At 43.3% G+C, this 14,994-nt stretch overlaps 2 protein-coding genes across 5 annotated transcripts in view; one reads left to right on the top strand and one right to left on the bottom strand.

Annotated features, from left to right (window-relative positions):
* Positions 1–14,994, top strand: part of LOC137418230 (E3 ubiquitin/ISG15 ligase TRIM25-like) — a 1,962,167-nt gene that overhangs the window by 1,485,833 nt on the left and 461,340 nt on the right. The gene's annotated exons all lie outside the window — the stretch shown is intronic.
* LOC137417887 (uncharacterized) overlaps positions 1–14,994 on the bottom strand; it is a 71,884-nt gene that overhangs the window by 31,573 nt on the left and 25,317 nt on the right. For both annotated transcript variants that reach the window (XM_078770773.1, XM_078770772.1), the window contains exons 2-3: positions 12,626–12,779; positions 5,803–6,235 (exon numbers count right to left, since the gene is read on the bottom strand). In XM_078770773.1, coding sequence (XP_078626899.1) covers positions 5,803–6,223 — 421 coding nt within the window. In that variant the 5' untranslated portion in view covers positions 6,224–6,235; positions 12,626–12,779. The remainder of the gene's footprint in view (positions 1–5,802; positions 6,236–12,625; positions 12,780–14,994) is intronic.

Below are 14,994 nucleotides of genomic sequence, written 5' to 3'. Positions count from 1 at the left end.
TGGTCCAATCACCTGAGCACTTCCACAAAATCCCAACCAAACAGTCCACTTTTGTCAATTCATGTTGGTGTCAAAATTAAATTCTGGGGGTTGTCCTGTTGGTGCATATTCAAGAACATTATGGGTATTGACCTGCCGTCGATGGCAAAAGCAGCTTCATCGCCGATGACGAGATACCGCAGGAAATTGACATCTGCTTCGCAACGTGCTATCAACCATCTGGCAAGCACCAGCCTCCTGGCAAAATCCCCTGGCGTAAGTTGATGCCGGATGTGAATCTGATATGGATGTTGGTGGAGGTCCAGTCTTGTGATTCGGTTGAATGTTGCCGAAGGCAATCCCGTCCCATTTCGTCTTGCGCTGGTATCCCTAGGATGTTCCAAAACTTGCTGCCTTACTGCTGCAATGTTCATTTCCGATCGCCCAGTGCGCCTCTTACCAGAATTCTCCTTGTTGCGGTTCAGGCTAGTGCCATGCTCTTGGTATTTTCTAACATTCGCCCAGATGGTTTTGGCTGCTGGAGGCTCCCGTTCTGGGAAACATTCCCTGAACGCATCACGAGTTCGCTGCAAACTTTCAGTTTGGTGAAAGGTTGTAACCACGAAGGTCCGCTGTTCAGTCGTAAGTTGAACCATCTTTTCAATGACTCAAACTGTCTCTAAACCCATACACTGTAGGTGTAGGCCCATCTTAAATACCCATCTTAAACAAAGGATGATGCAACCGACGATTACCAGACCAGCTTAACAATTTTACATAATCAACTTGGCAGTCGACAAGTAATGCGTCCATTTTAAACTGTCTTGCACCGATTAGCCAAACATGTAAAAATGCGATTTGAACTTGTCATTTTCAATGAACATGTACTCAGTCATGTGTGACAGCAATGATGCATGAAAGGCATCAATGGAAAGCTGAGGATCTCCTCATAATTGGTAAACCACATGTAAATTGTCAAACTAAATAACCTTTGCATATTAACCCCTTGAATTTGGATTACCTTTTTTTGATACGAACTGTATAGGAACTCTAAAATACAAGTCAGTTTTCTTTTTACAACCTCTTTGCATTTTTTTGATTTTAACCCTTTTATTGCACAGGTATCCCAGATTCTCACTTCCCCTTCAACTTTGAGACCTTTTGACCTCTGATGATGTCATCAATGACGTCATCAAAATTTGCATACCACCACTTTTTAGCCTGATGCAAGACCTTTCCAATGATACCCAACACAAGTGGTTTTATTAACGAAAAATACATAATAAAGGCATTCTTATTTCCCCTACCCCTAATTTTTGGCTCTAATCAAATCGGGACGCAAGTTCAGATTCGAGCCTATACCGTGAGTTTGCAAGAAGATCGGCCGAGTTAACAAGTCATTTCATATGCGGAATGTATATACCGACCCAAAAACACATAAGAAAAAAGTATAACATGTTTGACCACCTAAAACCTTAAATAGGCACATTTTTTCACTTTGGCCCCCGCTTCTAAGTGGTCTGAGAGGGTCAGTAACCAGTGTGGCAGCTACATTCAAGTGTAAGGTGTGCACAGAAGGAGCTGCAGATGGAGGAAATGTTGAGTTGGATCTTGGAGACGGCATGAAGCTGGAAGGTGTGAAAACATTTTGCTACCCAGGAGACATGCTGAATGGAGAAGGTGGATCAGACTCGGCGACGGCTGCAAGAGTGAGAGTGCATGGAAGAGGTTTTGGGAACTGAGTGGCGCACTGACGAGGAGGGGAGTGTCGTTGAAGCTGAAGGGAAAGGTGTATGCTGCATGTGTGAGAAGTGTCATGATTTATCGGAGCGAGACATTGGTAATGAACGTAGAGCAGCAAAGAAGGCTGGAAAGGGTGGAAATGCGAATGGTTCGGTGGATGTGTGGAGTATCCTTAAGAGAAGACGACAAATGATGAATTGCGAAAGATGATGGGAAAAGAGCCTGTGATGGATGCTATGAAGAGAAACAGGTTCAGATGGTTTGGTCATGTGTTGAGGAAGGATGAAAGTAACTGATTGAGAAGAGTGATGGAAATAAATGTAGAAGGAAGTACAGGATGGGGAAGACCAAGAAAGACTTGGCTGAAGGTGGTGGCAGAAGAAATGCGGGCAAGAGGGTTAACAACGTGAGTTGTAGAAAATAGGGCAAAATGGAGGAGATTATCATGGGGCACGCAAGGCTAACCCCCACTCTAGCAGGGAAAATGGCCTAAAAATGCCTGTTGTTGTGGTTATTTCCTCAACCTATCCACCCTTCTTTGCCATTCTCTCTTTCCCCATCCACACCAAATGATGAGCCCAATTTAGAAGGAATTTCAGCAATCTCCATGTCAAGCTCATCTGCACACCAATGTCCTCCCTCAGTTCATTCCATTCTCCTTCTATCCACCCTCTTCACCCCCACAATTCTCTTGACTCAGTTGTTCTTGCAAACCTGCAGACTCTGTTGTTGTCTCTTGGTCAGTGCCACAATCTCCAGACCCAGAAAGTAGGCCGGTGTTACACACCATGTCAGAACTTTCCCTTTCAATCTCATTAAAATCTGTCTGCCATTACACAATGCACCCTCCTCCACATGTATGCACCAACCAGAATCCTCCTCTGCACCTCTGACTCTGACTTACCATCCCCGATTGCTGTTCCCCTCCAGATACTCAAACCTATTTCATTGTATGATCTCCTTCCCCTACAACCTGATATTCATTTTTTTCTCTGCTGTCCAACCCACATCACCTCCGTCTTCTCCATGCTCATTTTCAGCCCAAGTTTCTCAAATGCCTCCTTCCACTCCCCCATACTTCCTGCATCTCCTGCCCACACTCCACCTCAACAGTGAGATCATCCTCAAACAATATCCTCCCCAGAATATCTTTCATGTTTACCTTTCTACTTTCCAGCTTCATCACCATGATAAACAGGAGTGAGCTGAGAGCACTTCCTTGCCTCAAACCGAAGTTCACATTGAACTCCAACATCTGTGGACCAACCAAAACTCTTCTCTTTGTTCCGTCACACCCATCTTCTGCTTCTTCCGTCACAGAAGCAGAACTTCTGCTTCCGTCACTCCCATCCATCTCAGCATCTCAGTGTCACCACCACCATGTCTCTCAGATTAAAGGCCTTCTCCAGATCCACAAATCCCAATGACATTTCACCTTGCACCTCCAACCGCTTCTCCGCCAGCTGTCTCAGTGTGAACATCCCTTCTGTCATCCCCCTACCCTTTCTGAACCCCTGCTGCTCTTCTCTGATCTCCTTCTCCACACTCTTCCTTTTCCTCCTGTCCAGAACCCTCTCCCTGACCATCATGACATGACGAAGGAATGTAATGCCCCTGTACTTCCCCAGATCTTGAACACCCCCATACCCTTTCATATCGGCACAATTAACCCCATCCTTCACGCCTCCGGAATTGACCCATCTCTCATACATACAGACTTGGCATTTAATATGGAATTTTTTTTTTCTTGACTTGGGTTTACTTTCTGAACTCAGTATATAAATCTGGTGAGTTTCTTTTACCCTTCGGTGATGTCTTTGTTGAAAGAACCATGTCACTGATTGTCTTTCGCAGCAAGAAGTCAATAACAGGATTATATCGCAGGTGGCGTGACAAAATGTAAGGAGAGGTCCATTTGACGATTGGCTTCACAATCGGGCATATAAGGGTTGTTGCATTCTGTATTCGTGGAAAACAACTGCTGCACGTCTACAAAAGTTATTGCCGCTTCCTCTGGAGATAGTCCGTCAACTTGACAATGCTGTTTGTCATGGAGTGGTGGCTTTACGAAATTCTGGCATGAAACAGCATGCTATTGCTCGGCAGTATGGCATCACTCAAGGTCAGGTGTTAAAGATCCTGAAACGAAATGCTAAGAGGGGTGTCCCTACTCCAATACCGAGGCCAGGACGTCCACGCAGAACTACAATTAGAGATGATCGCCAGCTGCACCGGTTAGTCTGCAATGGCCGTACCAAGTCAGCTAATCGGCTTAGGGCTGAGTGGCAGCAACTGACAAATGTGCCTGTATCCAGAAGGCTAGTCAACCAATGACTGGTTCAAGCAGGCTATCGTGCCAGGCGTCCCCTGAGAAAGCCATGCCTGACCAGACAACACAGCCAGCGCCGATTGCAGTGGGCCAGAGAGCACCATCAATGGCAGCCAGGACACTGGAATCACGTGACCTTCAGTGACGAGTCTAGATTTCTGGTCTATTGTCAAGATGGCCACGTCCGAGTGTGCAGACAAGTGCATGAAGCCCACAACGAAGATTGTATAGTGCCAAGAGTCCAAGCTGGAGGTGGTGGGGTGACCGTTTGGGCTGCTTTTCATGCAGGGGGAAAAACTGACCTGGTTGTTATTAATGGAAACCTGAACCAGTTCAAGTACAGGGTCATTCTGGAAGAAACATTGCTTCCATTTGCTCGTGCAGCCTTTCGAGGAAACTTTGTCTTCCAAGATGACAGTGCACGGCCTCATCGTGCTCGCATGATCCAACACTTTCTTGCTGACCGTGGTGTAGAGCATATGGAGTGGCCTGCCATGTCCCGGATATGAATCCGATAGAGAACTTGTGGGCAGAATTAACATGTCAAATTGACAACTAGGACCAGCAGCCAACCTCTGTGCGTGAATTGCAGCAGACTATTGTCACTGCATGGCAATCGATTCCTGTCCAAACCTTGGCAAATCTCGTGAACAGCATGCCTCGACGTGTACGTGCTCTCCTGAATGTTTGTGGGGGTTACACGAAGTACTGAACTGTAATTTTACTGTCTGTAATCCCAGTTGTAATTTAGCTTTTGTTTTTGTTGAAAATTTTTTTGGCTAATGTGCAAAATAGAGATACTTCAGGAAAACGTACATAGGTTTAACACAGTACTGTCGGTGAATTGAGTTCGATATCAGTTTACATCACTTTCAAGGATCAATTTATTTGTTTCGAAATGTCAAATGTGCTTTTTGTTTCTTTTAAAGGTCACATTAACAAAATCTAGAATAATTTCAACATAATTCCAATGAACTTTTGGTTCTAAGTCATCTTGAAAAGTAAGTTCACCCCCACCAAAAAAATATTCCATATTAAATGCCAAGTCTGTACATTCAATAAACTCTTTTTCCACCTAACTCCAACTTCTCCTGCTGCAATTACCATTTGTCTACATACATCAATGCCTAGCGCCCTTCCCTTTTTCGTCCTCTTCAATGCGTCCGCATTTCCGTCCGCATTTCCTCTTCCTTGATCTTCACTTTTCTTCCACATGACTCTGCAGTTGCTGCTCGCTGTTGCTTCCTTCCAGATTCAGCAGCTCGTTGAAATTTCCTTCACACACTTTCAACCGTGCACCCCTCTCTGTCACTGGCCTTCCGCCCCCCATCCTTAAATCACCACCCCTCCCTTCATGTCTTTGCTATCCTCATTCCTGTCACGAGTCAATTTATGGATAAACTTCCTCCCTCCCTCCTCTTCAAACTTGTTGTACATTTCCTCTTTCATATCATTCCTTGCCTTATCTACATATTTTCTTGCTGCTTTCTTCTTCTGCCCATACAGGTGCAGCACCCCACATCAAGCTGTCTACCTCTATCATTGATCTTCAATGACCTCTTCCAAACCTGCTTATTTTCACCAACTGGCTTCGCTACTTCCTCTGTCCACCATACCTGGTTTATATCCATTGACAATGCACCCTTTCCTTGCGTCCTTCCAAACAACACTTCTGCAATTCCCTTACATGCCTCTCTGGTGGAAAATCAAGATATTTGTTGACATGTGATGTTGTATTAAAAGTTACTTACCAGACGTGGGTCGTAATCCGTCATCCTGAGAGTGGAGGCAGGAGAAATCACTGAACCCGATTCCATGGAAACTAGGAACATTTTCCAGCTGCACATTTTGGGATCCGAAAATCTTTTCACAGAAACTGGAAAGTTCCCAAATAACATTCTCCAAGTTGATGAAAATACTTCCCAAAAGAGAAGAACCTGCAATCTGGACATCTTGCGGCTTCGAAAATGAATTCATAAATTTACAGAAGTCAGCATACATTGCAAATTGTAATTTCTCCTTGGCGAGAGAGAGGAGCTCGGTCCACAATGGATCCGACTCAGTTATAGCTCGAATAACCTTCTGATTCTCAATTCCAAGCTTATCGATCACTGCTTGGGCTGTTTCTGCTCTCAGGCCTTGGGACTTGAGCCATTCCAAGAAGCTCTCCATTTCACCGATTACCTGCCAAGGATACAATGCTTATGTTAATCACAGAAAAGTTACATATGTTATTTTCTTCCCTCAATTTGGAACGTTTTGCGAGTTATCTTAACCAATTTAATAACATACCCAGCTAAACGGTAAACTTATCCAGCTTGATCACCACATTTAGACTGACAGTATACGTAAGAGACAGCCACACTCACCTTTGAGCTGTGAAGCATGGTCACAAATAAATGATTTGCTCGTACCTTATCCTGATGAGCCCAAAATAAGGCGGTAAGCTGCATCGGCCACTCTAATTCCATGTATTTGTGACCAAAAATCTGTCTTCAAAGACCTGAACAGCACATGGATGCGATCCGAGTTTGAAGATGTGTTGACGTAATTTACGCATTTGACATCAGCTTCACGTCGCGTTCAGCGTCCGAATTGATCCTCTTGTTTAATACACACGTACACATAAAACCTGTTTATATTTTCCTCTCAATGCAATTGTCTCACACACCTGCACTAAGAAGTCTCTATTTTCCTGGAAGTTAAACTTTTCAGGTTCAACATACATGATCCTGTCATCTCAGAAACTTACAGTTGTATGTAACTGTCTGCAGCCAGGAATTACATAAAATATAATAAAAATAATAATAATAATAACAACACCTTTATTTGGTTCCTTATTCAAGACATTTAAACCTTAAATATAGAGTGCTATTTAAATCAGTGTGATACTGGGTTTGCTTCTGAGCACCAATCAGATCAATCCGAGGTGGGATGGGTGAGAGGCCGACTCACGGAATAACATTCAAATTTGCTTTCAGTTTATTCCTGGTCTTTCATTTTGTGCCAGTCACAAGTGAAAACCCTGACTCACACAGGTATGTGGTGGTGAAAGGTAACAGTAACTTAATTGCCCGCTCTGACTGATTGCCCTGTCACTGTAAATCAAACTTAATAAAGTCGGGGTCATATTTTCTGACGATGTGTTTCACCTCCTTTTAGCGACTCCTGATTGCAAAACCGGTTTGCAGAGTGTTTAGCTTTGTCGGCTCAGTGTATTTGGTATACCTCCCCAGAATCCAGATGATCCCTGTTGTATCCTTGAGAAGCACATATACCGAGTGTCCCAGTCTATTATTCCAGTATTCCTGTCAAAGTACTTCTCATTGTATGTTTATCGCATATATTTATGACAAATTAATTGCGGAAATATTTTTCCTCATGGGGAGTTGATCATCCATATTAAATTTCGCATTGATCCATTCTGCAGTTTTGGAGAAGAAAAAAGTTGAATGTTTTCCTCAACTCCAAGATGGCCGCTAAATTACATGACTGATGCCATCATAGGTCACAAATATATTTGCCACATCAGTCGTTAATCATATGCATGAAATTTTGCATTGATCTATTAAGAGGTATGTGCAATGATGACTGGAAAGCTCTTGGTGAACGTCATCTCGGGATATGCTCCGCAGGTTGGTCGGAGCGATGAAGAGAAGACCAGGTTCTGGTGTGCGATAGAGAAACTGATGGAAAACGTGAAAGATGAGGAAGTTGTTGTGGTAGGAGGAGACCCAAATGGACATGTGGGAAGGAGTATGGACAGTTTTGAGGGAGTTCATGGGGGTTACGGATATGGTGTGAGAAATGGAGAAGGTGAAAGGATTTTGGAGTTTGCTGATGGAGATGAATTGTTGATTTGTAATACACAGTTCCAGAAAGAGGATAATAAGCTTGATACATACACGTCAGGTGGGTCGACGCCAACCGTTGACTACCTGATGGTGCGTAGGCGAGATAGGGGCACCTCCGGGACACAAAGGTGATCCCGGGGGAGGAGGCTGTTTCACAGCACCACTTGGTTGTCTGCGACATAAGGGTGAAAGGTGTGAGGAGAGCTCGGCGGGTGAAGTACCAACCGAGAATGAAGGTGTGGAGGTTGAAAGAGGTGACAGTAAGGAAGGCATTAAAAGAGAGGCTGAGTAGGGTAGAGGATGATGTGATTGAGCTTGAAAGTGATTGGATGTCAATGAAAGATAGTCTGTTGGGAGCCGTTGGTGAGGTATGTGGATGGACAAAAGGACCACCGAGGCACTCGGAAACATGGTGGTGGGATGATGAAGTTGGAAAGAGGGTTGACGAGAAGAGGAAGAAGTTCAAGGAGTGGCAGAAGAGGAAGGGTACGGGAGCAGAAAAAGCAGAGCATGAAAGTTATAAGGCAGCCAAGAAGGCTGCAAGAAAAGAGGCAGCAAAGGCGCAGGAGGCATGTCGGAAAATCTTTGGAGAACGCTTGGATTCGTCAGAGAGCGGTATTCAGGATTGCAAAGCAGATAGCGAAAGAGGTGTGATGTGATGGGGGTGAGTTGCTTGAAGGATTAAGTGGGACAAATCGTTGTGGACCCAGATGGGATTAAAGGAAGATGGAAAAGATATATGGAAATGCTGTTGAATACAGAGAATGAATGGGATGGCAACATAGAGTAACCCAGTTTTAGGACCGGCAGAGAAGATAACTGAGAAGGAAGTTGAGGAAGCGATAAAAGCAATGAAGAGTAGAAAAGCGGGAGGGCCGACGGGAGTTGTGGGAGATATGTTGAATGCAGCAGTAAGTTGGGGTGTGAACAGAATGACAGAGATCTGTAATCTGGTGGTGAAAGAAGGCCGCATTCCAGTGGATTGGGACCTGAGTACCCTCGTCCTTCTCTACAAGGGGAAAGGTGACCCTCTGGAGTGTGGCTCAAACCGAGCGATAAAGTTATTGGAGCATGGCATGAAGGTATTGGAAAGGGTGTTGGAGAGGAGGATAAGGAAGAAGGTGAAGATCGACGAAATGCAGTTTGGATTTATGCCAGGAAGAGGAATGACAGACACGCTCTTAATTGTGAGGCAGTTGCAGGAGAAGTACATGGAGAAGAGGAAGAAGTTGTTTCTTGGGTTTGTTGATCTGGAGAAAGCATTCGATGGGGTTCCACGCGAAGTATTGACATGGGCATTGAGGAAGTTGGGCGTGGAGGAATGGTTGATCAGAGTGGTGATGGCAATGTACAAAAGAGCGCGCACAGCTGTAAGGATGAAGGACGGGAACAGTGGTGAGTTTGAGGTGAAGGTGCGAGTGCATCAGGGGTCGGTACGAAGTCCACTACTATTTGAGGCTGTGATGGAGGTGCTGGCCCAGAATGTAAAGGAGGGTTTACTGTGGGAGTTGTTGTGCGCAGATGATCTGGTGTTGATTGCGGAAAGTATGGATAGACTGAAGGAAAAGCTGAACAAGTGGAAGGAATGTATGGAGATAAAAGGTCTGAAGGTGAATATCGGAAAGATGAAGGTGATGGCAAGTTGTAAAGCATGTGGTGAAGTGGAAAGAACTGGGAAGTGGCCATGTGCTGTGTGCAGGAAGGGTGTTGGAGTGAACTCCATTCAATCTACAATGTGCACTGAGTGGGTTCATAAAAAATGTCATGGTCTGAGAGGGTCATTAACCAGTGTGGCAGCTACATTCAAATGTAAGGTGTGCACAGAGGGAGCTGCAGATGGAGGAAATGTTGAGTTGGATCTTGGAGACGGCGTGAAACTGGAAGGTGTGAAAACATTTTGCTTCCTCGGAGACATGCTGAATGGAGAAGGTGGATCAGACTCTGCAACGGTTGCTCGAGTGAGATGTGCATGGAAGAAGTTTCGAGAACTGAGTGGTGTACTGACGAGGAGGGGAGTGTCGTTGAAGCTGAAGGGAAAGGTGTACGCTGCATGTGTGAGAAGTGTTATGATTTATGGGAGCGAGACATGGATAATGAACGTAGAGCAGCAACGAAGGCTGGAAAGGGTGGAAATGCGAATGGTTCCATGGATGTGCGGAGTGTCGTTGAGAGAGAGGAAGACAAAGGATGAATAGCGAAAGATGATGGGAATAGAGCCTGTGTTTGATGCTGTGAAGAGGAACAGGTTGAGATGGTTTGGTCATGTGTTGAGGAAGGATGAAAGTGACTGGTTGAGAAGAGTGATGGAAATGAATGTAAAAGGAAGTGGAGAACAGTGAAGACCGAGAAAGACTTGGCTAAAGATGGTGGAAGAAGAAATGCGGGCAAGGGGGTTGACAAGGAGAGATGCAGAAAATAGGGCAAAATGGAGAAGATTGTCATGGGGACCGCAAGGCTGACCCCTGCTCTTGCAGGGAAAATGGCCTTAAAATGCATGTTTTTGTTGTTGTATTAAGAGGTACTCTGCAATGTAATTATTACTTGCGAAAATCATTTTTTTCGCAAGTATTAATATATTCCTGAGTCTTACAAATAAGATCTTTCAAATATATTGGTTGGTCTTGTGCGTTATTCTGTCTGTCTGTCTGTCTGTCTGGCTGTATGTCAGTCGCCTGCAGGTCACAATTTTCAATCGATCTTCGCAAAACTTCATGAAATGGTAGAATTGGTCATAAGCAAGATGCCTATTGTTTTTGGGTCAAAAGGTCAATAGGTCAAAGGCAAAAGGTCACCAACTTTGTTAAATTTCTAAAATCCTTAATTTTCATCCGATTGACTTGAAATTTTAAGAGAATTTGCATATCTCATCAATAAAGTCAACCACCAAGTATTTTTGAGGTCTACCTTGGTCAAAAGGTCAACATCGGCCAAATTTCTAAAATCCTCAATTTTTATCTGATCTACTTGAAATTTTAAAAGGATTTGCATATCTGGTTACTGAATTCAAACCACAACTTGTTTTGAGGTCTACACAGGCCAAACGATCAACATCGGCCAGATTTATAAAATCCTTAATTTTCATCCGATTGACTTGAAATTTTAAGAGAATTTGCATACCAGGTCACTGAATCCAACCACCAATTACTTTTGAGGTCATCATAGGCCAACAACCTATTTTAGGGATTTCACAAGTATCGTGCTATGCACGACATAGTTCTTGTTTAAATTTTTACTTGATTTCAAGATGGCAGTCAAACCATATGACTGATGACATAATAGTTTGCAAATATTTTCCCCCCACTAGTTTGTTCACATGTGTTTCAAGTTTTGTATGAATCCGATAGGCAGTTTCGCATTTTTTTTAAAAAAAGTTTTATTTTTAATCCAATAGGGCCACCAAATCACATGACCCATAAAAAAAAAATTTCCACAAACTTTTATCCCCATACCGAGGTAATCATATTTTTTAAATTTCGCCTTTATCTTTTCAGCGGTTATGGAGATGTTTAAAGCTTGACATAATAAGCAATGGCAATTACATAACTTTACCTACAAAATGCAAGTCAAAACTGCAAAAACAAAATTCATGATGCACCAAGCTAAATTGGTATCTACAATGAGTTAACGTTTCGTGGAGCTATCTAGAACAGTTTTGTCTGAATAATCTCCAGAAAATGTGTTACAAGAACAATAGGCTTCTAGTGGGAACCTCACAGGAAGCCTGGTTAACCCGATACCATAACTGGCAACTTTAGTCAGCTTCACTATGTTAACAAATATAATTTCGTTCAAAAATTTTGGAGATTAGCAAAACTATACATTTTTGGAATATTCAGAGCATGAGGAATCCAAAAATTAATGTTTACATTTGTGTAGACACCTTTGCGAAAATGACACTCAGGACAGTGATGAAGATAGTCAGGTGCACTTTGTTAACAAATATAATTTTGTTCAAAATTTTGGGATAAGGAAACCTGTACATTTTTGGAATCATCAGAGCATGGAGAATCCGAAAATCAATGTTGGCATTTGCACAGACACGTGCATGTCCGCCATTTTGGATTTTCAAAATGGCTGCCATAAAATACATATTTTGCACCATCTCGGCTTCTAGTCAACCTAGAAACTTGATTAAATATGCTAATCCTATGTTTTCTGGGCCAAGGAATCCAATAAAGGACTCAAAATAGTGCTCAGGATTAAAGAAAAGCAACAAACAAAGGCAATTGAAAGCCATTGTCTTTATATTTGTGATACAACTGTATTACATAATACATGATATTGCAAGTCCTTTAAAGTTATAGGTATGGGTTATAAAGCAAGAAAGCAGCCTGGTTAGTATCAGATTGAACTAAAAGTCCTATACACAGGATCTACTATGTCTATACCGTTCAGGAATATGCTTTTACAGATCTTCATCACTGTCCTGAGTGTCATTTTCGCAAAGGTGTCTACACAAATACCAACATAAATTTTTGGATTCCTCATGCCCTGAATATTAAAAAAATATAGTTTTGCTAATTTCCCAAAAGATTGAACGAAAAAACAGTGAACCTGACTACTTGGTACATCCAACAAAAAGAACCAATAACACCGTACAACTACGCAAAGTTATGTTATTGTAAAATTAAAATTCAGACAACTTATCATAATATACAGTTTCTGAAATAGTGGAGCATGACGCTCGAGTGTCCAGTTCCATTATGTCTGTGTGACCTACCGACCGTCACACTGAGTGCAACCGCTGGGGTTCAGCTTACGAAGAAGCGGCGCCGCTCGGGCTCGAACTGTGAAGAAGAGGAACACCGTCAAATAGGTTTACAGGAACGCTTGGGTCTCATACAGAAGGCGTTTTATTCGTTGACTCCGTGAAACTACAACATGAGAAACAAACAGCAAATTACCAACAAATCGCCATTATTGCAGTTCACACATTCGGCTTCAATACAAACAATCATGCAGCAGTTTGTCGTTCTGCACGATAAATCAGCAATGCCAATGCAATGGCGAAACACAAACCATTTGCAAAGCATTTACCTCACAAAGCGGAAAATGTACATAAAATCAATTTCTTACAGCTTAAGCAGCAAATGTATTATGTATCTATCTATATCTATATAATTATAAAATTGAAATCTTGCGTGTTTGTATGTAACATTCGATCGGTCCGGGGGCGTGGCTTACCCCTTTGAGAGAGTAGTAATATCCACCATTTTATTAACTCGCATAGCTTTGAGGCCTGTTTTGTAGGCCCGTGGTGTCTTGCTCTCTCTCTCAGTTTTATTTCAAATCAAATTCGATATATCATTTCGTTTTTCACAGTCGCTAACATAGTTTTAGACTCGGTTGAAAAAAAACGGGAAGAAAATCCGATGAAAGTTTCCGTTTATAGAACGAAATGAATTCTGAAAGGCTTGTATCTTCAAGGCCATTGAGTCTGTTTCACGCCTTTATCTTCAATCTAAGTCGCCATCTGATTTCATTTTTATCGATGGTTTTAGACTCGGTAAAAGAAATAATTGAGAACATTCACACACACATGGGAAATTGCAGAGATATATTTTTAAAATCGCGCCACGTTGATATACGAAAATACACCGCCTAAAATAACAGGCATACAGTATATATCTTCGTCATTTCATTCAACATTATTACCCGGAAGTAAAATATGTTTCAGGAAACTACCGAGAGATATTTCTTCGATTTTTTAAATTATTTATATGCGCATACACTTTAAATAGGTTTATTTGAAATCTTTAATTTTCACAATGTAATTTATTTGTCATTTGATGATCGGCAAAACCATAGCACAAACACAATACTATTTGCAGGAAGAATGTCGTATCAACCCTCCGACGGCGCTACGGACGCGGACAACGAATCACACCTCACGTCTATGGACGCGAATAGCAACATCCGCACGAATCAGTCATCAATGATTTTCATTGACGTGCCTGGAGGCACAGGGAAGACGTTTCTTATCAACCTGATTCTCTTTAAAGTGAGAGCGAGTGGAGAAGTTGCCCCCTGCGGTGGCCTCATCTGGCATAGCTGCTACCCTCATGCCTGGTGGAAGAACAGCGCACTCAAGGTTCCAAATCCCTCTGACACCGAGGGAAGATGGCGTATGCAACATCGATAAAAATTCCACTATCGCAGACCTCTTTCGAAGTACAAAACCCATCGTGTGGGATGAGTGTCCTATGATCAGGAGAGAGAATTTCGAGGCTGTGGATCGCACGTTGCGTGATGTATGTGACAAAGACGAGCCTTTTGGAGGGATCTTGACGATATGCTGTGGTGATTTCCGTCAACGTGATCGGAGATAAGGGCCGAAATCACATGTCACAGGTAAGTGATTTAGAATGCTGGAGAGGTGAGCCTTATGGCTTGCTGGCCCAAATAATCTCCCTGATGATGTCCAGCGTTCGCTTTAGTTCTATTCTCATATCTATTCAAACTGACATTGACCCAACGGGTCATGGGTCGTCTAGGGGTTGCATCATCATCATCATTGGCTGAGGGGTAGCATCATTGGCTGAGGCGTAGCATCATTGGCTGAGGGGTAGCATCATTGGCTGAGGGGTAGCATCATTGGCTGAGGGGTAGCATCATTGGCTGAGGGGTAGCATCATTGGCTGAGGGGTAGCATCATTGGCTGAGGGGTAGCATCATTGGCTGAGGGGTAGCATCATTGGATGAGGGGTAGCATCATTGGCTGAGGTGTAGCATCATTGGCTGAGGGGTAGCATCATTGGCTGAGGGGTAGCATCATTGGCTGAGGGGTAGCATCATTGGCTGAGGGGTAGCATCATTGGCTGAGGGGTAGCATTATTGGCTGAGGTGTAGCATCATTGGCTGAGGGGTCACATCATTGGCTGAGGGGTGGCATCATTGGCTGAGGGGTAGCATCATTGGCTGAGGGGTAGCATCATTGGCTGAGGGGAAGCATCATTGGCTGAGGGGTAGCATCATCGGCTGAGGGGTAGCATCATTGGCTGAGGTGTAGCATCATTGGCTGAGGGGTGACATCATTGGCTGAGGGGCGACATCATTAGCGGAGGGGTGGCATCATTGGCTGAGGGGTGA

This window comes from Myxine glutinosa, chromosome 1, assembly GCF_964187855.1.
Source record: "Myxine glutinosa chromosome 1, kmMyxGlut1.1, whole genome shotgun sequence".
In the NCBI taxonomy this organism is placed as follows: Eukaryota; Metazoa; Chordata; class Myxini; order Myxiniformes; family Myxinidae; genus Myxine; species Myxine glutinosa.
This window is presented reverse-complemented; position numbering and strand designations above follow the sequence as displayed.